The 21818-nt window shown below is 41.4% G+C and overlaps 1 protein-coding gene across 4 annotated transcripts in view; it reads left to right on the top strand.

The window, feature by feature from the left end:
- The window catches only part of RANGAP1 (Ran GTPase activating protein 1), a 34205-nt gene extending 13093 nt beyond the window's left edge, over positions 1 to 21112 (top strand). For all 4 annotated transcript variants that reach the window (XM_081957679.1, XM_081957676.1, XM_081957677.1 and 1 more), the window contains 15 exons: positions 73 to 228; positions 748 to 875; positions 7289 to 7348; positions 8560 to 8739; positions 9194 to 9328; positions 10629 to 10787; positions 11304 to 11417; positions 12671 to 12770; positions 14022 to 14106; positions 14673 to 14847; positions 16091 to 16210; positions 16743 to 16845; positions 17335 to 17423; positions 18077 to 18198; positions 20303 to 21112. In XM_081957679.1, the coding sequence (XP_081813805.1) occupies positions 117 to 228; positions 748 to 875; positions 7289 to 7348; positions 8560 to 8739; positions 9194 to 9328; positions 10629 to 10787; positions 11304 to 11417; positions 12671 to 12770; positions 14022 to 14106; positions 14673 to 14847; positions 16091 to 16210; positions 16743 to 16845; positions 17335 to 17423; positions 18077 to 18198; positions 20303 to 20372 (1752 nt within the window). In that variant the 5' untranslated portion in view covers positions 73 to 116 and the 3' untranslated portion in view covers positions 20373 to 21112. The remainder of the gene's footprint in view (positions 1 to 72; positions 229 to 747; positions 876 to 7288; positions 7349 to 8559; positions 8740 to 9193; positions 9329 to 10628; positions 10788 to 11303; positions 11418 to 12670; positions 12771 to 14021; positions 14107 to 14672; positions 14848 to 16090; positions 16211 to 16742; positions 16846 to 17334; positions 17424 to 18076; positions 18199 to 20302) is intronic.
- The last annotated feature ends 706 nt before the right edge of the window (positions 21113 to 21818 follow it).

Here is a 21818-nt window from a genome sequence, read left to right as displayed (position 1 = left end):
GCTGCTTATACTCCGAAAAATACGATAATTTTTATCTCACACACACTTAGTTATTTCTGTCTTCTTTTCCAGCATCTTTCCCATCTGATATTGGCAACAGTTGGCACAGTTCAAAAATGGCATCAGAAGATATAACTAAGCTTGCAGAATCACTTGCTAAAACCCAAGTGGGCGGAGGGCAGCTGAGCTTTAAAGGCAAAAGTCTGAAACTCAATACTGCAAAAGATGGTAAGAGGATATGCTGCTGTTGTTGATTATGAGTATTTCATTGAGTAGATGTATTACTTTTGCAGAGCTCATTTGTATAAAATAAAAGCATATATTATAATACCCCCACATGGACTGAATCCTAAATCAGTGGTCTCCAAACTTTGTGGCTAGGCGGGGGGGGGGGGGGGACGAGAGTAGAACTGGGCCTTGCAAGCAGATCTGTGTGCTGGCCCACCTCTCGTGCGCTCGGTTTGAAATAGTCCATTGCCTGGTAGTGGGCCAGAGGTTGGGGACCACTGTCTAAATGACTTCCAGAGAATGATTATAGATCTGATGGTGGATAACTGTAACTAACGTGAACTGGCAATCAGGAATCTGTTATTTTGCTTTAAGCCATCTTGGTAAAGAGTGCAAAATTTTAAATAAAAAGGAAGGAAAGCATGATTGGTGGAGAGACAATAGGACTTGAGGTGGAATTATAATGAGGATAGATGCAGTTTGAGTTGGAGTTCAGAAATATTCTGCCTATCTCTGCAGCTGAAGATGTGATCAAAGAGATTGAGGAGTTTGATGGGCTAGAAGCCCTGCGTTTGGAAGGAAATACTGTGGGAGTTGAAGCAGCAAAAGTCATTGCCAAGGCACTGGAGAAGAAATCTCAGCTCAAGGTGAGATTTTGATGTCTGATTATTCTGTATAATAATGAAATTGTACCTTAAATTTATTTAAACTTTGATGTGTTTGAAGAATATTTTGGATGACAAGCATAAGAAACATTTCATAGGGTCTTAATTATTTTCACATTCTGAATATCATTAACTCTCAGCCTTGCATATTCTGCCATATCTCTCTCTCATACCCACCACTTTATGTAGTAGAAGTATTATGTTTTGGAGGGTTGGCTTTCAATCCATCTCTGAATTTGTGACTAGCTTCAACTCTTGTTAAAATAAAATAAACTGGTATTCCATATTTGAGCAAACAGGATAAATAAATTTATACACTCTTTGGAACTTGGTTATTATGCCAGCTTCTTAGTTCTCCATAGCGCTGCTTGGAGAGTACAAGGATTGGGTTAACACAGCCTGTTTGCCCATGGACTGAGTAGATTTTTTCCCCCTCTGGCCACGCCTCCTTTGCCTCTTCTGGCTCAGTTTTAAAAACTCAGTCCGCCCGGTAGGACGAGTTTGGGGAACACTCAGCATTGAGCAAATAGGCTGGGTTCTCCAATAGTAATTTTATGTGATATTTAGCTGTTATTAGGATTTTTTCCCAGGTTTTATTATTTTGATTTTTTATTTTCCCTTTTTTCTATTTTTTATCAAGAGGATTTACCTAACTAAGGCTGAGGCAGCGATCGGTTCCACAGCTGCTTAGTCGCAGCTGGGGGAACAAGCGAGGCCGCTTGTCCGGCGTCTGCTGGCAAGCGCAGGGAAGGACGGCAATCCCCGTGCTTCCCTGGTCGCTTTGGAGGAGAGGCTTTTAAAAAAGCCCTTGCTTCTCCAAACGGCGTCTTTTGCCGATCGGGAGAGCGGCGGCCATTTTGAAAAGCGCTGCTTTGGCGCGCTTTTCGGCTGCAGCCAATGAGAAGCGCCTGGCCCTTAAGTGAGGCTTTTGGCGCGCAGAAGAACCGGCGGCCATTTTTTTGAGTCCTTTTTGCCTCCGGAAAGCAGCAGCAAGCAGCAGAGCCTCTCCGCCTCTACAGACAGCCGCAGAGGATTGCGAGGGCTTGTCTGGGTCTCCAGCAAGCCTGAAGTTCCCCAGCCACCCAAGGGGAAGCGGCAAGGAGTGTCCTGGTGCCTGATCCAGCCTCCCATCTGAGTCTGCAGACGCTTCTGGAGCCGTCGGGCCAGCGTCCACTGCCCTTCCCTCAGCAGCGACCTCTTCGACTCAAGATCAACCAAGGATGGCTGATGAAGGTTTGGAGCGAAGGGAGGAGCTGGCAGGGCCATCTGCAAAGCGCAGTAGGCCAGATCCCTCAGGCCAGGGGAGAAAGGGAAACAAGGGCGCTGGGGGGAAAGCTTCCCACTCTGCAGCTGGGAGTAAGGCCCCCAAAATTCAAGGGGACAAGGGGCAGGACTCCCTGAAGGATAAGTCTGTTAGGCCCCAGGTTCCCTCTGCACCCTTACCAAGTGAGGCTGGGCCAGTTCCTTCCCCACCCATCCAGAGGGAGATAGAGCAGGGGGAGGAGATGGGGGATAGATCCCCATCCTTCTGTGATAGGGATTCCATGTCAGGATCCCCTGCAGCCTCTCTGGGTTACCCAGGTTCTCCTAGCTCTTCAGTCAGGGAGGATCTCCCCTCCTTTCAATATTGTTTTCATGCAGAGGATCAGAGAGATCCTCCTAGGGGTGCCAGGGGACAGGCCTATGCCCAAGCCAGACCTGTAGAGGACAAGGGCCCAGCTATGTCAGCAGAGATGAGGGATCTCATCACGCAGGCTATTTCCCAGGGTGTGGTAGAAGCCATGAGGCTACAGGAAGGCAGGGGTGGCAAGGCCTCTAGGCCTACTCGCCCCCTGGGGGAAAAGAGGACCAGAGTACTCGATTCCCCGGGCACTTCTATCACCACAGAGGTGTCTACGTGGGAGGAGGAGGCTGCTGAGGACTTTGCCCTCTCGGAGGATGAGGACATGCCTCCAGACAAGCCCTCTTTCACTGGTCTCTTTAAGCCAGCCCTATTCAAGTCCATCTTACACAAGGCCAGAGCCTCTACTGAGCTTGGTGCCAAACCTAAGGACAAGGAAGTCCCCTCTACTTCCCAGGACCTCATGGCAGGGTTGTTCAGCGAAACAACCCCTGACCCAGAACTGATACCAGTCCCTGACATGTTCATGGAGGTTATTCAGCGCCAATGGGCTCAGCCTGGTACCCTGGCCAATCCCAGTGGCGCAGACAAATCTCTGTACCCTTTAGAACCTAGACTGGAGGATGTTTTGAAGCCTCCAGAAGTGGATGCCCCTGTGGTCTCTCTGACCTCTAATTCTAATCTCCCGGCCGAGTTATTAGAAGGGTTAAAGGCAGAGGATAAGAGGGCAGAAAAGGCTTGTCTCAAAACGCACCAGGCGGCTGCCTGGGCGATCAAGACCTCCACTTCGGCCTCGTTCTTTACGAGGGCATCCTTATTATGGCTGCGCCAACTCAGATCTCAGCCCCCATCTGAAGCATCTCGTTGGCGACATGATCTTAACAAGATCATTACGGCTGTGGAATACGCCTCTGATGCGTCCCTGCACGCAGCGAAATTCGCCTCCAGGGCACTAGCGTCCAACATCACTTCTCGCCGCCTGCTTTGGCTTCGGCACTGGCAGGCGGACATGAAGGCTAAGTGGAAGCTGGCTTCAGCTCCTTTCAAGGGAGAGAACCTCTTTGGGGATTCCCTAGAGAAATTCCTAATTGAGACAAAGGATAAGAGGAAGGTTCTTCCTTCCACCTTCAGGAAGCATGACAGGAAAGGTCAGGGCTCGTTCAGGAAACAGGCCTTTCGGGCACAGGAAGGTGGCCAGGCCTCTTCCTCTTCTTATTCCTCCCAAAGACAGTTTAACCAGTCCTCTGACAGGTCCCAGGAACGAAACAACTTTTCTTCCAGGGGCAGACAATCCAATCAGGGGTCCTTTCGGAAGCCCTTTCGTGGGGGAGCCCACAACCGTCAGTTTAGACGTGGGAAGTGACCGTCTGGGGTCTCCTCCCATCGGGGGCCGCCTGCAATTCTATGCAGACCGTTGGGAGGAAACAACCTCGGACAAGTGGGTATTAAATACCATCAGGAGGGGTCTAACCCTGGAGTTTCTATCCTCTCCTCCGCGGAACTTTGTTCGCTGCCCACTATCCAAGAACCCGGTAAAGAGGGCTCTCATGCAGGCAGAGATAGATCATCTTCTGCAGATCAACGCAATAGAGGCAGTTCCTCCAGAACAGGAAGGGAGGGGGTTCTATTCCATTCTCTTCCTGGTCCCCAAGAATTCAGGGGGGTGGAGGGCCATTTTAGATCTGAAGCGCCTGAACAGGCATCTGGCCTACAAGCGCTTCAAAATGCAGTCTCTCCAGTCGATCCTAAGCTGCATGCGACAAGGGGATCTGCTCACCTCCATCGATCTCAAGGAGGCGTACCTACATGTGCCCATCCATCCTGCACACAGGAAGTTCCTGCGCTTGTGTTACAACGGAAAGCACTTCCAATACAGGGCGCTTCCGTTCGGACTTTCTTCTGCACCCAGAACGTTCACAAAGCTTCTTGCAGCTGTGGCGGCCCACCTGCGCAAGCTTCCAGTCCGCCTGGAGTGCTATCTGGACGACATCATCATCCATTCAAGAACTCAGCAGCAAGCGGTGAGAGATGTAAACGTCACAGTTCACACCTTACAGGACCACGGGTTTTCCGTAAACATGGAAAAGAGCAACCTGACTCCTGCCACACGCATACAACATCTGGGCGCCATAATAGACTCGGTGTCTTGCCAGGTGTCCCTGTCTCCGGGAAGAATCCGCAACATCAGGAACAGAATCCGGTTGTGTCGCAGGAACAGGTCCTGGCAGGTAGTGCAGCTATCCCAACTGTTAGGGATCATGATTTCTTGTCTCAACATAGTTCCCTGGGCACGTCTTCATGCAAGGGAACTGCAATGGTTCTTACTTCCAATGCAAAGAGCAAAGATCAGCAACTCCACCAAGCAAGTTCGCATCCCACCAAGAGTGACTCGGTCTCTGAGTTGGTGGCAGTCTCGAGCAGTGGAGAAGGGTTGCCTATTCAGAGAACCCGACAGGATCGTGGTAACGACCGACGCCAGTCTCTACGGTTGGGGGGCGCATTGCCAAGGCCAGCTGGCGCAAGGCAGGTGGTCCAGCGCGGAGGCAGCCCGGAGCATCAATTGGCTAGAACTCAGGGCAGCCCGGCTTGCGCTGAGGAGATTTGCAGAACAGCTGAGGGGGCACCACGTTCTGCTGCTGACCGACAATGTGGCCACAAAGGCTCACGTGAACCGACAAGGAGGGACCCGCTCCAAAAGACTCATGTCAGAGGCGGAGGCCATAGGACGATGGGCAGAGATCCACTTAGCGTCGCTGAGGGCGGATCACATTTCCGGAACCAGCAATGTGAGTGCGGATTGGTTGAGCCGTCAGACCATCGACAACTCGGAGTGGCAACTTCATCCGGACCTGTTCGCACAGGTGGTAAGGAGGTTTGGTCTCCCACAGGTCGACCTGTTTGCCTCGGCGGCAAACACACAGCTCCAGCGGTTCTTCTCCCGCTACAAGTCAGCACAAGCGGAGGGGACGGATGCCCTGAGGTCCAACTGGCCTCCAGGGCTTCTATACGCGTTTCCGCCCCTCCCTCTGATCCCGCAGGTGATCTACAAGCTGCTGAAGGAGGGGGCGGAGCTCATTCTGGTGGCTCCACATTGGCCCAGGAGATCCTGGTTCGCGGACCTGGTCGATCTGTCTGTGGAGCAACCGTGGAGAATTCCTCCAGACCAGGTATCCTTGCGTCAAGGGGCCATCAACCATCCAGAGCCCCAATGGTTGCAGTTAGCCGTCTGGCACTTGAGAGGCAGCTCCTGAAGGACCAGAGCCTCTCAGACAACGTCATTAAAACCATCCAAGCTTCCAGACGTCCGGCCACTACTCGCATTTATGACGCGACTTGGGCTGCCTTTTCTTCCTGGTGCAGCAAACGGGACATTGACAGTGTGGAAGCGTCCATCCCTCAGTTATTGGACTTCCTACAAGAGGGTTTGGACAAAGGACTGGCACCAGCCACTCTCAGGCGCCAGGTTGCCGCATTATCCACCATCTTAGCCAGACACCAACCTCAATCCCTGAGTCTCCATCCTCAGGTCAAGAGCTTCTTGAAGGGGGCCTACAACATCCGACCCCAGGTGGTGCACAGGTACCCGACCTGGAACCTACCCTTTGTCCTGCAGGCATTGACAGCGGCTCCCTTCGAACCTTTGAGGAAGGTATCTCTTCGACATCTGACTCTTAAGACTGCCTTCCTCATAGCCATTACTTCAGCCAGAAGGATATCTGAGATTGCGGCCTTCTCGGCCAAGGAAGAGCTGTGCATCATCCACCCAGACAGGGTCATCCTACGGTTAGACCCCGCCTTCATGCCGAAGGTGAATTCTCATTTTCACAGGTCTCAGGAGGTCATCCTCCCGAACTTCTGTCCCAGCCCTCAACACGCCAAGGAGCGCAGGTGGCACAAATTAGACGTGCGAAGGGCAGTCAGTATTTACCTGAAACGAACTAAGGATATCAGGCACTCCGAGGCCTTCTTTGTGTCTTTTCAACCAGGTTCCCTGGGTCGCAAGGTGTCGTCTTCAACCATAGGTCGGTGGCTGCGAGCTTGCATTAAGATGACATATGACCTTCAGGGCAAGCCGGTTCCACCTCGTGTAACGGCACATTCCACCAGAAGTGCAGCCACGACCGCGGCCTGGGCGACTCAAGCATCTATTCTGGACATTTGCAGAGCAGCCACGTGGGCGTCTCCCACGGCTTTCATTAGAAACTACAAGATCGATTCCTTTGCCTCTGCCGAAGCCTCCTTTGGCCGTAGAGTTTTACAGAAGGTTATTGAGGCTCCGGACAAGGTCACTTCTTCCCGCCCTGGGACACAATAGCTTGGGCATGTCCCAATCCTTGTACTCTCCAAGCAGCGCTATGGAGAATGACCGTTGTCTTACCTGAACGGTCGTTCTCATGGCGCTGCGGAGAGTACAAGACCCACCCAGGGTGATTGTTTAGCACCGAGATTGTATCTTTGCACAGGTGTGAGCTGAGAACGTCTTCGTCGGACAAGACCTCGTTTTTAAAACTGAGCCAGAAGAGGCAAAGGAGGCGTGGCCAGAGGGGGAAAAAATCTACTCAGTCCATGGGCAAACAGGCTGTGTTAACCCAATCCTTGTACTCTCCGCAGCGCCATGAGAACGACCGTTCAGGTAAGACAACGGTCATTTTCAGATATAGTCATTTTTGCAATTATGCATATTGTTCATCAAGGACAACAGATAAATAAACAGTTTATTATATATCTTTTGTGATTTTTACCATATTTATAATATATATATATATTATTCTAGAGGTGTCATTGGAGTGATATGTTCACCGGGAGACTGAGATCTGAGATTCCCTGTGCTTTGGTACGTGAAATGTGTAACTATTAACTATTATTAACATGAGATTTTTTTTAATGCTACAGTGTGGGAGTATCATCTGAGGTTAGTGATCACAATGACAGCATATGCTGATTTTTTACAGAGGTTTGGAAGCAAGGACCAACCAAAACCAAACCATTTGGAGACTAATGACAAATCAGTAATACAGTATATATAAGAATCTGTGGAAAAAGTCTCAGGCTCAGTTCTTTATTATTATTTCCAGTTAAGACATTTCTCAGTAGAAAGGCAAAGAAGATTATTGGCTGACACTGCTGCTAATCAGAGTGGGTCATGCTAAGGTAAACAAATAACAGTGTAATTCAGTTCAAGGCATTGTCTTGGATCAAATATTTCTGACATATTGTAGACCAGGAGTGTCAAACTCAATTTCATTGAGGGCCACATCAGGGTTGTGTTTGACCTCGGGCAGGATGGGCACGGCCAGCTCAACGTCACTCGTGTTGGGGGCATCTGTGGTGGCCCAAGGGCTCTGCCAGCACAAACAGGCTCCCAAGCTCCATGTTCTCCCACCCGTGGCCCTTGCAAGTTCCGTTTTTGCTGGCAGAGGCACCACGGGCCAGTCCTTCGCCCTTGTTTCCAGGACGGCCCTGTGGACCAGATCTAAGCACTCTAAAGGTCAGATCTGGTCCCTGGGCCTTGAGTTTGACACCCCTGTTGTAGACTGAATGAATTGCCTTCTTTCTCTAAGCAGGTTAAGGAAATAAGTGAATATATGTTTATAAATTAAAACTGAATTTGTCATGGATGTGTGTGAGAAAGAGAAAGGCTGAGTTTACATACAGCATTATAGTAATGTGATTTGTTATTCCGTATTTTTAAATTTTGTGAATGAGAAAGAGCCTTCAGCTCAGCTGCTGATAAGTGAAGTCTATTCACCAATCCAGTCTCTTTAGGAATGCTTACTCAAGAGAAAGTTCATTTGGAGTTTATTCCTGTATAAAGATACCTAAGATAATTTCCTATCAGTTTTTTTTTTCTTTTTATCACATATTAGATATGAGTTTAATTATAGACTTATTTGAAAATTTTAGGGGTACTGTACGAAGTATGTTCCACTTTTCATAACTTGAAACGATATATCACAAAGCAAAAAAAATAATAATAGTATCTCGCTTTGAACAAAATATTTCTCTTCTGTAAACGTATTTTGTTCCACCTTTTATCATTGTCAGATTTCTCTTGGAGAAGCCCTCATTTCTGCTGGCTGCCAACTTGTAGAGTTGGATTTGAGTGATAATGCCTTTGGACCAGATGGAGTCCGTGGATTTGAGGCATTGCTGAAGAGTCCTACCTGTTTCACTCTGCAGGAACTCAAGTTAAACAATTGTGGCATGGGTATTGGTGGTGGCAAGGTAAAATCATTTCCTGAATCTTTATGAAGTGGAAAGTAGAATGTTTGACTTCCAACTTCCCTTGTGATTTGTTTCTACATATATGATGTATTGCTTTAAATTGTTGACTTACAAAGCCTCCCAAATTGATGGGAAAGTCAACATCATTTACTCTAATGAAAAGTATACTGGCTTATTCTTGGCCTGTCCTAGAATGTTCTAGAAGGAACTAGTTAAGAGATAAAGAATCTGTCACTCTATATCCCACAGAGAAATCTGAGTTGAGTACATGCATTTATGCCAATTTCATGACCAAAATTACTCTTCTTTATGTTACAATTGGGAATCTTACTAATGCACAATGTTACTTGCAGAGTGTCCATATCATGTATATAAAATTGCAGTTTAAATAATGTGTTCCCTGTAGGCATGGTGAATTGACACCTTAGCAATGTCAACATTGTTTTTTCTTAAGATCTTAGCAGGAGCTCTGAAAGAATGTCACAGGAAATCGACTGCTCAAGGCAAGCCGTTGGCTCTGAAAGTATTTATGGCTGGCAGGAACCGCCTGGAAAATGATGGTGCAACTGCTCTTGCTGAGGCATTCACAGTGAGTATAATAATTAGAGTCGTATCCCATTAAACAGTTACGTATAATAGGCAAATAGGAAGGGAAAATCTGAGCCTTGGTCAGATATGTTCTAAAAAACATGAATATTTTTATTATTTAACTCTGATTTGTTGTACATTTGTATGTTCTTACTAGCTGATGGCTATTGGTGATGCTGATGGCTTTTGTAGTAGTGGTCAATGTCTCTGGGGAAACAGCCACTTCCTGAATGTATTTGGAGGATTCAACAAATTAGGACATCATATTAATAAAAATGTGCCATCACAGTATAGGTGGATTATTGTAGTGCAACAAGTTTGGACCAACTGCCCTATTTGAAAAGAAACCCGTTGTTCTGTCATATTTCAACTTAGTCCTTCGTTTCCAACCATTTGTTCAGTAACTATTCAAAGATATGGCAGCATTTAACAAATGGTATGTATGATCAATCCTAGCGTTCTGGCCATTGCAGTATCCCCATAGTCACCAGATTGCAATTTTTAGGTTTCCTGCCAGCTTCCCATAAGCAAAGTCATTGGGAAAGATGGCAGGAAATTCAAAGATGTGATCATGTGAGGTCCTCTTTTAATGACCTGCATCGTTCTCAGGTTATGATGGCAACTGGGACTGTCCAAATTGCTGTAGTTAAGCAATGTAGTCATGTGATATCACACTTTACAACTTCATTGCTTAGGGGCAGAAATTCTGATCCCAATTGCCATCGTAACCTACTAGTAGTTGTATTCAAGCAATTATAGGGGAAATGTAATAGAAAGATAAAAGTGACCCTAATAAATATTGTCTTAATATATTTTGTTGGGATATATGATCTTTAGACTGTTTTAGATTCTTCTTTTATGGGCATATGGACTTCTGAGATAGATTGACAAATTGAGCTTTACAACAAAAGCGTCCTTGAAAATTCTTTTAATCACTTTTGGTAAATAGGGTTCTCAATTGATAAATCTTAGTGTATTTAAGAAGTAGGTCTGAGAATATAAAGATATCTACCTATCATTTTTGGTGTAAGTAATATTATACAAGGTACATGAGAAAAAGAAGCTACTTAATGTTTTTGAATATAATTTTATTAAAAATTAACATGCATTGCACTCCAATTGGTGAATCTGTAGAAGCAAACGCTAGGGCTTGAAATAGCTTCTTCACTCTGCCATTTTAGATTACAATAAGTAATATTTGTATGAAGAGTTTAAATAGAGTATAGCGATGCATACAGTTATTAGGAAAAATGATTTTACCTCTGTTTGAACAATGCCCTCTGTGCTATCTTGATCCTCAGGTTATTGGGACTATGGAAGAAGTTCATATGCCACAGAATGGAATCAATCATCCAGGAATTATAGCTTTAGCTGAGGCCTTTGCTGTCAATCCCTTGCTGAGAGTGATTAATTTGAACGATAACACTTTCACTGAGAAGGGAGCTGTGGCTATGGCAGAAGTAAGCACTTTTCAAAAATACATTTTATATTAATACTGATTTCCACATTAATAGTGATTTGGATTCAAATCTAGAACAGCAGTTGTGAAATAAAATGGATTTATTGTTTAGAGAAGAGAAAACACTCTCAATTTTGGCCAGTGTACATTAAATTTGCTTATTATATGTTAATGCATGTGAGATAGCAGTTGGGGGGGGAGGAGTTGGAAAACACTGTTGAATTTGCTAATGTAAAATACAAAATTGACCATCCATGGGAAGAATTCAAAATGGGATGAGAGAAAATCATAAAGAGTAAGGGTACCATTTTATCATCTATAGTAGCAGTGTGCCTCTAAATTTCTGGCAGAAGCCAGACGAGGAAGCACTTGCACTTGGGAATTGTTTATGAGCTCTTCTGAAATGCTGCATGCAACAAGTCTGATTCAGTACAGCTCCCTTATATTTTTAAAAGGAAGCATTTCCGTGAGGTGCTTCCTTGAATTAAGTCTGCATTGTTTTCTTTGTTTTATTCAGACCCTCAAGAAACTCCGTCAAGTGGAAACGATCAACTTTGGGGATTGCCTGGTGCGTTCAAAAGGTGCTGTGGCTATTGCTGAAGCTGTTAGTGAAGGCCTTCATAAACTAAAGGTATTGGCCAATTGTACTTGAATCCTCTTTTGTATATTGCTATGTATGCAGTGAGACAAACTAAATTATGGCTGACATGAATATGCTTATTGGGTGAGTGGTGCAGTAGCCTAGAGGTGGAGCTTTTGCCTCACAATCAAGAGGCTATGAGTTCAATCCTAGGTAGAAGCAGATATTTTTCTGGGCACAATGAGAATATATCTGCGGCCAAATCTCTGCATTGGTGACAGGAAGGGCATCCAATCCAGCCAGTAAACATTCAGTTGCCCCAACTCCTACCAATTACAGGGTCATTAAAATTGGGGGGGGGGATGAATATGCTTATTGGGGATCTTTAGTTGTGCCCAGCAGGCAATGAAGAAAGAGTAATCCTTCCCTGAAGCTGTAGCCCAGACTGTCTCAGTGGAGCCACTTAATTTCCTAGACTTGTTTGTCTAGGGCAGGATTAGAGCATACCTTCTGCTTCTGTAAGTAAAAGTGTTGATATTAGAGATCATATAAATATGAAATACATACATTTTTGTATTTTAAGAAACCACTTGCAGAACACTGGTCCAAAATCCTAAAATTTTGTTTTTTAAATCCTAAAATTATGTTACCATCCATCTTACAGCTAAAGATACAATCTTGAGTTGGAATCAAGTAAAAACACCAAGAACATTTCAGTTTTGTCAAGCGACATGATGAAGTTAGAGAATCGTGTATATTTGGTTTAAGATATATGCAAATTTTGTTTCTATTTATATTAAATTGGAATGAAGGCCAACATGTTATTCTAAAATAGGGATGGGTAACTTCGTAAATCCTAAAGTTGAATAATTTGCTGGGCCATGATAGCGTATTTACATGCATATGTCAGAGCCTCGGCAACTCACAGTAAGGATTGTGGTGAACCATAGATTTTCCTGCCATAAGAAAAGCAGGAAAAAATACATTTCCTGAAAGCTAGTGAGAAGAATGGGGTTCTCTGCAGCCACTGTTTATATGTCACATATCATCCAGGAACATAATTTATTCATCCATGAACTTAAAAAGCAATGAATCAAAAATGAAATCAACCCACGCAGTCAGTCAAGCAAAGCAGTCTTCAGAAATGATTATTTGTAATTCAGACATCTTGTCACTGCCCCTATTGTTTCTGCATTGTTTTTTAGGACTCTGGATGATATGAATTATAGATGCCATGAGCCCACTTAAAAATATTTCTTGCATTCTTTCTAACCCAAGTATTCTTATGAAACTTTGCTTTCTAGGAACTCAACTTATCCTTCTGTGAGATCAAATTAGATGCTGGACTTATAGTTGCTGAGGCTATTGAGGACAAGTCAGAGCTGGAGAAGTTAGAGCTCAATGGTACTATATGTGATTGTGCTACGGTTGATAATGCTGTTTTTAGTAGCTAAAATCCTAAACCAAACTCTTGATTGGCTACTTCAAGCCAATGTATACCTAAATCTACCTTATTTTTCGGACTATAAGCTGCACCAGTGTATAAGATACACCAGATTTTGAAGAGGTATGTAAGAAAAAAAAGTTTTTGTCTTCCCCAGCCCCCAGGAGCATTCTGCAGCCTTCAGCAGGCCTGGGGTAAGGCAAAAATGCCCCAATTTTTCACCAAAATGGGGTGTTTTTCCCTTCCCCCAGCCTTGCTGACTCCTGCAGAGTGCTTCTGGGGGGTGGAGGAAGGCAAAAACACCCCCGTTTTGGTGAACCTATTTTTCACAAAAATGGGATATGGAAGCGGGGCTTCGTGAGGCCAAAAATGGCTGTATTTGATGTAAGACGCACCAACATTTCCATGCTCTTTTGGGGGGGAAGGTGTGCCTTATATTCAAAAAAATACGGTATATTTATAAATCTATATTTATATCTAAATTCCCTTCTCTTTCTCGAGTTCATTCCCTTTCAATTAGCTTTCCTCAGATTTTCAGTTCGTGATCAGTTCCCTATCTCCCTTTTACCAATTGCCACTGGATGCCTGGTTTTCTAGTTTCCCCAAATCTGCAATCTCAGGAATAATGGACCACAGGATTCACTGTAGTGTTTTAAGATTATGCAAATCTTACTCCTAGGTAGATTTATTGACTTTTTCTCAGAGGCTGGATAAGCGTAGCTTTAATTTGAGACTTATGTTTTATGGGCACTCATTGTGTTTGTGCAAACCCAAGCAGAGCCCAGAATAAGTTACTTTTCTGTAGCCAAAAGTCACAATGAATAGATTCCTATGAGTGTTAAGGGTCAGAGGCCTTGAGTTTTAAAAACCTTTGTAGATATGTTAAAACACACCAAGAAACTTCCACATCATTTTGTTTTTAATTTGAATATTGGTAGGAAACCGTAAATTTGCCATCTTGGCAGCATGGAGATACAAAAAGATGTGACATGCAAGGACAAGTAGGCCACAGATTGCCCTTCCTATCTGAATCAATTGATTTCAAAGACTTTACAGTGATCAACTTTAATTGCAGTATAGCACTTTTCATTCAGATATGATACTAAAATTTGTGGTTTTATCCAGTTCTCCATATAGAAACAGAGCTTTTCAAACTAGCCTTCAAAATATGTAAATACTTCCTTTTATATATGCTTTTATCCTTGTCATAGGCAATTGTTTTGGAGAAGAAGGCTGTGAACAGCTCCAGGATATCCTTGAAGGCTTCAATATGGGAGAGATCCTAGGCTCCCTGAGGTGAGATACTAATGGAGCCTCCAATAATTGGCTATATCAATTTCTAAATGATTTTTAATGTGTGAAATAGACACTTATTGAGCAACAATTAACTTCAATGTACACTAACACTTTTGTTAATTTGCTAAATTTCAATGCAGGACACATTCAGCCAAAAATTAGTATTTTTATTTTTATTTGTTAATATGTATATTGTATACAGAGTCTTGTGAAATTATTTATTAAATATAATGGATATTTATGGCTGCAAGGCTCTTTAAGAGCCTTTCAGCACAAAACCTCAATAGCAAAAGTGAAAGTGTACTGTGTAGCTGTTGTGTACAAATTAACCTTAAATATGGTTTAAGGTTAATTTGTACTGTGGCTTTGGCAGAAGTGGAGAAATAGACGTACACATGTTGTAATTGTTCGTTCTGCCTTTTCTCCAACCTTCAGGGTGTTTTGGGTATCCAATTTCTTTATTTGTGTGTGTTTTCAATTTTATAATGATGAATACAAGCTGATTAGAAATAAATATCTGCATATGACTCCCAATAGCATATAATTATATTCTTGTATTCGTTTAGTGAGGATGATGGAGAAGATGACGAAGAGGAGGAGGAAGAGGAAGAAGAGGAGGAGGAAGAGGAAGAAGAAGAGGAGGAGGAGGAGGAGGAGGAAGAAGAAGAGCCACTTCAGGTGCAGGAGAGGGGACAGGGAGAACAAGAACCCCTTACACCTAAAAAAATATTAGAGGAACATGTAGGTATAAGCACACCTTTTCTCTTTTCAACAAGAACAACTGCTGTAATTGATGTGCCTGGTGCATTCAGTTGGAAAGCTGTTGTAGCTATTTATTCATTGTTGTTGTTTTTCCTTGTATAAAATTACTTATTTAATATACTAAAGTAATACATTGCTGGATAAATTTATCAGTTTTATGTTGCTGACTTTTCCAATTAATTTTCTTTAAGGAATTATGTGTATCTGCGTAATGAAAACAAATGCATACACCTCCTCTTTAATTTTGCTTTGCTGCTTTTCCCCTTGAAACTTAACCTATTAAAATGTACACTTCCAAATTATTATGTTTCCAAAATACTGTAGCCAAAAATAAAATTTACAAATCATTTATTTACTTGATTACACTTCATGATTTTTTTTCCTGTTATGACACTTGGCTACAGTATTTTATAAGTATGTAAAATTAATATGAAGTTTATTTACATTTCCTAGTAAATGTAGCCATATAGACTAGATTCCTGTAGATCAGGGGTGTCCAAACTTGGGAACTTTAAGACTTGTGGACTTCAACTCCCAGAATTGGCTGGCTGGGGAATTCTGGGAGTTGAAGTCCACAAGTCTTAAAGTTCCCAAGTTTGGACACCCCTGCTGTAGATGTTCTTGGAGTGTATTCCTAAGTTCACATCCAGGCCCAGCTGGCTGTTTTGTTTTAAAACTGCCTATTTGTTTTAAGTAATACAAATAAACAATTACTGTTTTAGGAGCACAGACAAAAAAGCAAACAGAATTTAGAGATGGGCGACAAGAAGAGAAAAAGTAGCAACTGACAATTCAACAGAATAAAAGCAGGAAAAGAAAAGGAAGGATAATTATATAAAAATTTAAAGGAAAGTGATTAGCTGAACAACCTTTCCGTAATAATGCACAGAAAAGAGGAAGCTTTTCATATCCTTTGCTGTACAAAGTTATTGTTAAATAAAACTAGTCCTATGAGTGAATGAGAGAAAGATTATATTTCTCATCTAATATATTATTATGCTAGCAGGAATAAGAGAGATGACAATATCAGTATAAAATCAGACCACAAGATTAAAACTCTTATCATCTCGGGTTGGGGTGGTGACTTGGAATAAGTTATACTACTTCTGCCGAAATGAACCCACATTACCTCACCACCCGTTCCCTCATTTCTCATCTGCTACACAGCTTCTACTTTTTCTGTATTTTCTGGCAAAAGATTAATTTTCAGGCTTTCTTCCAGGATTCTACACCATTATCCTCTCCTCTTCCTCCTGTTGATGTTGGCACATTTCTGGCTTTTCCATCACCAGAGAAATTGTTGCGACTTGGCCCCAAGTGTTCGAGTTTGATAATTCAGCAGGTAAACCATTGCTAATATTTTACAAAACACAGTTTTCTGGGCACTATGGCTCAGTTGCTCAGTAGTTCTGTTCTTGTTCACTGGTGTCTCCTCTCTTCTACTTTACACATTGCTTTACCTGAAAACTTACCAAACATTAGAATTCTACTGTGTATTAAGCCCAATATCACATAGCAGCTTCGCAAGCTATCTAAATTAGTTAATTTTTTTTTTATTTCTTTGAAGAAATAAGAATTGGTAGGGCTATGCAACACTTTAGAGCTGACTCCAGAAAGGTCATCAAGGCATGCCCTAGGAATTTGGAAAAAGATGCAGTTGTTGTATGGAATTGTATCCCACTGTTCTGTTTATAGCTCTCTGCCTACTTAAACATTGCTTTAGAAGCAAATCAAAGTACTGCAATCATAATAATTGCCTAGATCTGTTGCAAAACAGTTTTTATGAGGTTAAGTAATAGTAAACAGGCCACCTGTTCTCTTTCTAGTGACAAACTATTGTAGTATGTTTAATTTTGATATTATATTTCTTCTAGACAGACACATCTGACTCAGAAAAAGTTGTTACTGTTTTCCTTAAGATCTCCTCTGTCTTCAAAGATGAGACCGTAGTAAAAACAGCTGTGTGTGAAACAACAGGTATGTTCTTTTTAAAAGGCTTTAATCAGTACAATGATGATATAAGCAGATCTATGTAAAAAACTATTAGTTAAAGTTGACATTAGATTCTTAATAACCTCTCTTTTTTTGACAATTTCAGCTATAGTCTCCTGTAGCTCAGATTGAGCCAGACAATAGCTTTTGAATGTTCCTTTTTATGCACTATTTTACAAAAGAGGTCAATTTAAAATTAGTTTAGCTTACTTCTATAAAAATATGCTACCTTTTACTATAGGAACTTAACTCATGCTCTTGGATCCTGAAATAATGTGCATAGTAATGGAAGTTGCAGCTAGTTATTTTTTCCTTTGGGTTTATTTTTAAATATTTGAAATTGTTAGCTAGGACTGTGATGCTAAACGTGTTGTCTTTCCTTAGACTACAGGACATAGGCAGTAGACCAAACTCAAATAATATTTCCCCAAGGATTGAGGTTTCCATGTTTCTAATACAGTTGGATCTTTTTAGATGCTTTGATGAGAGAAGCTTTTTCATCAGCCAACTTCAATTCTGATGCTTTCATAACAAGTCTTTTGATTCACATGGGATTGCTAAAGGTAAGTAGACAGAGACAGGGTTTTTTTTGACAGCTATGAGGTTTGATTGTATATCTTCTATTCCAAAAAGCACAGTAGGTAAAGTTCTCATACCAGGTATGATGGCACATGTAATCAATTACAGAATGATAGAGTTGGAAGGGATCTTGGAAGTCTTCTAGTCCAACTTCCTGCAACCATTTGTAAATAAATGACAGTTGAAAAGTATCCAAAATTTGATAATGTGACTGGGCATGAGTCAACACTCATAAGCATAAGGATGGGTCATATGTCACTTTTTATAAGTGCCCTTATAATTTTGAACAATCATTGAACAAAGAGTTATATGTTGAGGTCTATCTGTATTTATATTTGGAAAGGCAAAGATTTAAGTCTTGGTATGTCCAAGCAATAATCTGAAAATGGAATCAATATGATGGCATCACACCATACTTTTTGGGGAGGCAAAAAAATAAAAGGAATATGAAGCTATTCCAGTTCAGTGTCTGACTTTAGAAAGGCTGCTGAAGGATTGCCGGAATGTTTGCAGAATGGAACAGAATGAATTCTGTGTGGTTATAGGAGGTAGTGGGGACAATACTGTGTAAATGTTGCTGGCCTCTCTAGATATAGTAACTTTCTTTTTAATTTTCCTTTTTCCTTTTCCTTTTCAGAGTGAAGAGAAGATCAAGGCTGTTCCGAGCCTTTATGGCCCTCTCATGACACTGAACCACATGGTCCAGCAGGATTATTTTCCCAAGTCCCTTGTCTCAATTCTCTTGGCCTTTGTCACAAAGTGAGTATTATGATCTCAGTGGAAAGATTAGCAATACATGGAGTGGGGGGGGGGGATCTAATATTTTCCTACCAGTTCACGGGAATTAGTGTTCCTGAACCTATTGTTGAGTAAAGGTAATGGACAGTACTGACACTGTCAAAGAATTGAGCTTTTATAGGAGCTGCACTTGCTCCCAACATTTGTCTAAATGTTATTATTTGTTAACTTCTCTATGATTTAGGATCAGATTTGGGAGCTATATCTACAAGAGCGCTTTTCCCATTTAGAGTCTGCCTGCTGAACCCAAGCACATACAAAAGCCTGCTAAGGGACCCTACCTATGAAAAGGCGAAGTGGGAGGGCTGTGTACTGTGTGGGGCCTCCCCTCCTGTGGAATAACTTGCTCCTCACAGTGAGACTGCCTTCCATGGCCTTCCAGAGACTTTCCAAAAGGAACATTTATGAGTAGTGATTGTCATATTTAGTGCTGTTTTTTTAAGATGATGCTATTGATTTATTGTGATATTAATGTTTATTACTATATTACTTTAATAGTGTACTTATTAGAGTCTTCAGAATTAAGCAGTATAGAAAATAGATAAATAAAAAGAGGTTTGGGTTTTAGAAGTAAATATTGCTTGATGTTTTACTGGGAAGATCTTTTACAGTGGAAGGAAATCTACAAAATTATTTGTACAATCAGACTAGAGCAGGGGTGTCCAAACTTGGGAACTTTAAGACTTGTGGACTTCAACTCCCAGAATTCCCCAGCCAGCCATGCTGGCTGGGGAATTCTGGGAGTTGAAGTCCACAAGTCTTAAAGTTCCCAAGTTTGGACACCCCTGGACTAGAGAAATAGCTAATTTGTTCAATTTTGGGGTAATCTACATAGTAACTGTTCTGTTTCATTAAAATTAGCACACTTCTATATTTAAGATACTAATCAAATCAAATCTTTATTACAGTTGTAGGGCAATTTAATACTCAAATTTTTCTTCACATCATATCAATCTTTGGCCTTAACTATAATAAATAAAACTGGATACAATATGGCATTTTTACATTAAGATGTTAGCAAATAGTCCTCAACCTATGACCACAATTGAACCCAAAATTTCTATTGCTAAGCAAAACAGTTACTAAGTGACTGTTTTACGCCTTTTTTTGCCCCTGTTGTTCAATGAAACACTGTTGCAAAAAGTTAGTAAGACGATTGTTAAGTGACTCTGGCTTCTCCATTAACCCGGCTTGTCAGAAGGTTGCAAAAGGTGATCACATGACCCTGGTATATTGCAACCGTCATCAATACATGCTAGTTGCCAAGCAACTGACTTAATCCCATGACAGTTATAATTCACTTTAAATCAAGGACTACACATGTTTCTTTTTTTCCACTATATGCTGACTATATATTCTATGATCCTAGATTTTGTTTTCAATCCAAAAGCAGTTAGAAAAAGTGAAAAATCTTCCAGTGAAATATTATGGAGGGTTTCTTGGTTGATACAGAAAAAAAATATTGAAAATTTTATTTTCCTTAATAATCTATAATGTAGATTATTTCTAGTATGAAATTAATCAAGCAGTCTTCTTATTCTCTACTTGTATAATACATGCTACATGAAATATGAATGCATTTCATAGTGGAGCTAGTGCCAAGATCACACACACACACACACACACACACAAAGTTGTGGAAGCCTAAATGGCTTACTACTTTTTAATAACTTACATGATTGCTTATCCATGGCTTTTGTGTTAGTGAATATAAGTTGCTAAAGCCATGGAGTGAGTTGCCTCCTTTGGAGAGATTTTCTTTTGCTGTAAATCTTACTTTTGCTGCACAAATTTGATGTTGTGCTTCATGTCAACATTTTAAATTATCAGAATGTTTCCTGTCCACAGCAGCCTTCTCATGTAAAGTAGAAAATAAATACCCTGTTTCCCTTGATGTTCAATATTTCTTTACAATATTTGATAATTGTCTATGAAAAGTCTCAGAATTCTTCTTGGGCAGAATGGCAGTTTGTACTCCCTCTTTAAGTATCCGTTGGCTCAATGCAGTTTAAGAAATTTTGAAGAAAATGTTTATTCCCTCATCATCTCCATTTTATCTCCATAGGCCTAACCGTGGTTTGGATCCCTGCTCTTTTGCTCGACACTTGCTATTACAGACCCTCCACCAGCTGTAACACAAAGGCCATGGTACTCTCTCTCACCCAAAGACTATCAGGAGAACATATTGAGATGGAGAGCAAAGGCGTCAGAACCTTCAGGGGGAAATGTGCCTACTTGGTCACTGAAGCATAGGATGTCTGGCTACGTTTCTACTATTACAAACTTGGAGGAACTTTGCCATGTGTACTTTTTATGTTGCTGTTTGTTGCTTTAAAACTGTCTGTTTCCAAAACGAACTCTGCCTTCCCAGGAATCTTTTTCCCCTTTCTTTGAAATGTTTTTTTGTTTTTGTTTTTCTCTGTTGGTTTTATCTCAGATTACTTTTTTTAAATTTGGGACTTCTGTTTCTCATTCATTGTTGTCAAGTTAAGAACTTGCCTAGGTTCTCCAGATATATATTTCTTGGACTATTCTTCGGAGGTAACAGCAAAAGTCTGAAACTTCCTTGCAAGTGCATTATGCTATGAGCCTAGTGGGAGGTTGTTTTCCTCCAGATATAGGCCATCACAAGACATAAAACAATATTACTATTTTTATTATTTCTTGCTCTTTTCATTTCAGGCTATTTTGTGGCAATGTAGTATATTTTTTTGACGAAGAATATTTATGTGGAATCCCTCACCATTACTCATTGACATTTACATTAATAAGACGATTACTGGTGGCCTGCAATTGACTGTTAGTGATAACTGCCTTACAAATATAAATTTGTCTAATTAAAATAGTAGTTCAGAATAAATGTAATCAATTTTGACTGGCCTTGGGTTTTATTTCTCTCTCTTTTTCTTCCTTTTTCTTCTTTTCTTCCTTTTTCTTCAATAAGGACACCAGGTTCACTTAACAGCCATGTTACTAATTTAAAAACTGCAGTGATTTACTTAACAAATGTCACAAGAAAAGTCGTAAAATTGGGAGAAACTCACTTAACAAATTTCTCACTCAGCAACATAAATTTGAGGCCTAAATTGTGGTAGTAAGTCAAGGATTTTTTGTACCTGTAAGTCTAATGAGCTCCTATTGTCCTCCATTTAATTTTCGTTTTTATATTTCAAAATCATAGTATTTTCCCACTTGTGTTCTTCTCTTTTATGAGCTGTTTCAAAACCTAACCAGAGAAGAATATGTTGCAAATTGTCCTTGATTAATGGATGTTTATTTGCTTATTAAAATTAAAAGACAAATCTCTAAGCAAATTTCCATGAAAACCATAAAATCAGTCAGCTACCAGTCATTTCTTGAAAACTTGCAAATTGTCCTATTCTGAGTAGGAATAGGACTATCTGAATAAGAATCTTTGGAAGCAAGGTATTGTACTCCCATAAATGATGTTAACTAATGTATATACTTCAAATGCTAACTTTTCCAAAAGCTCTATTTTTTTTCTTTCCATTTGTAATTTCTCCCGTAAGAGGAAATGGTTGTTTTCCAGTTAGTGTTTAAATTTTGTTTCCCGCCTAGAT

The sequence above is a fragment of the Natrix helvetica genome, assembly GCF_964273705.1.
Source record: "Natrix helvetica genome assembly, chromosome: 6".
Lineage (NCBI taxonomy): Eukaryota > Metazoa > Chordata > Lepidosauria > Squamata > Natricidae > Natrix > Natrix helvetica.
Note: the sequence above shows the minus strand (reverse complement) of the source record. Positions and strands in the feature narration are given on the sequence as shown.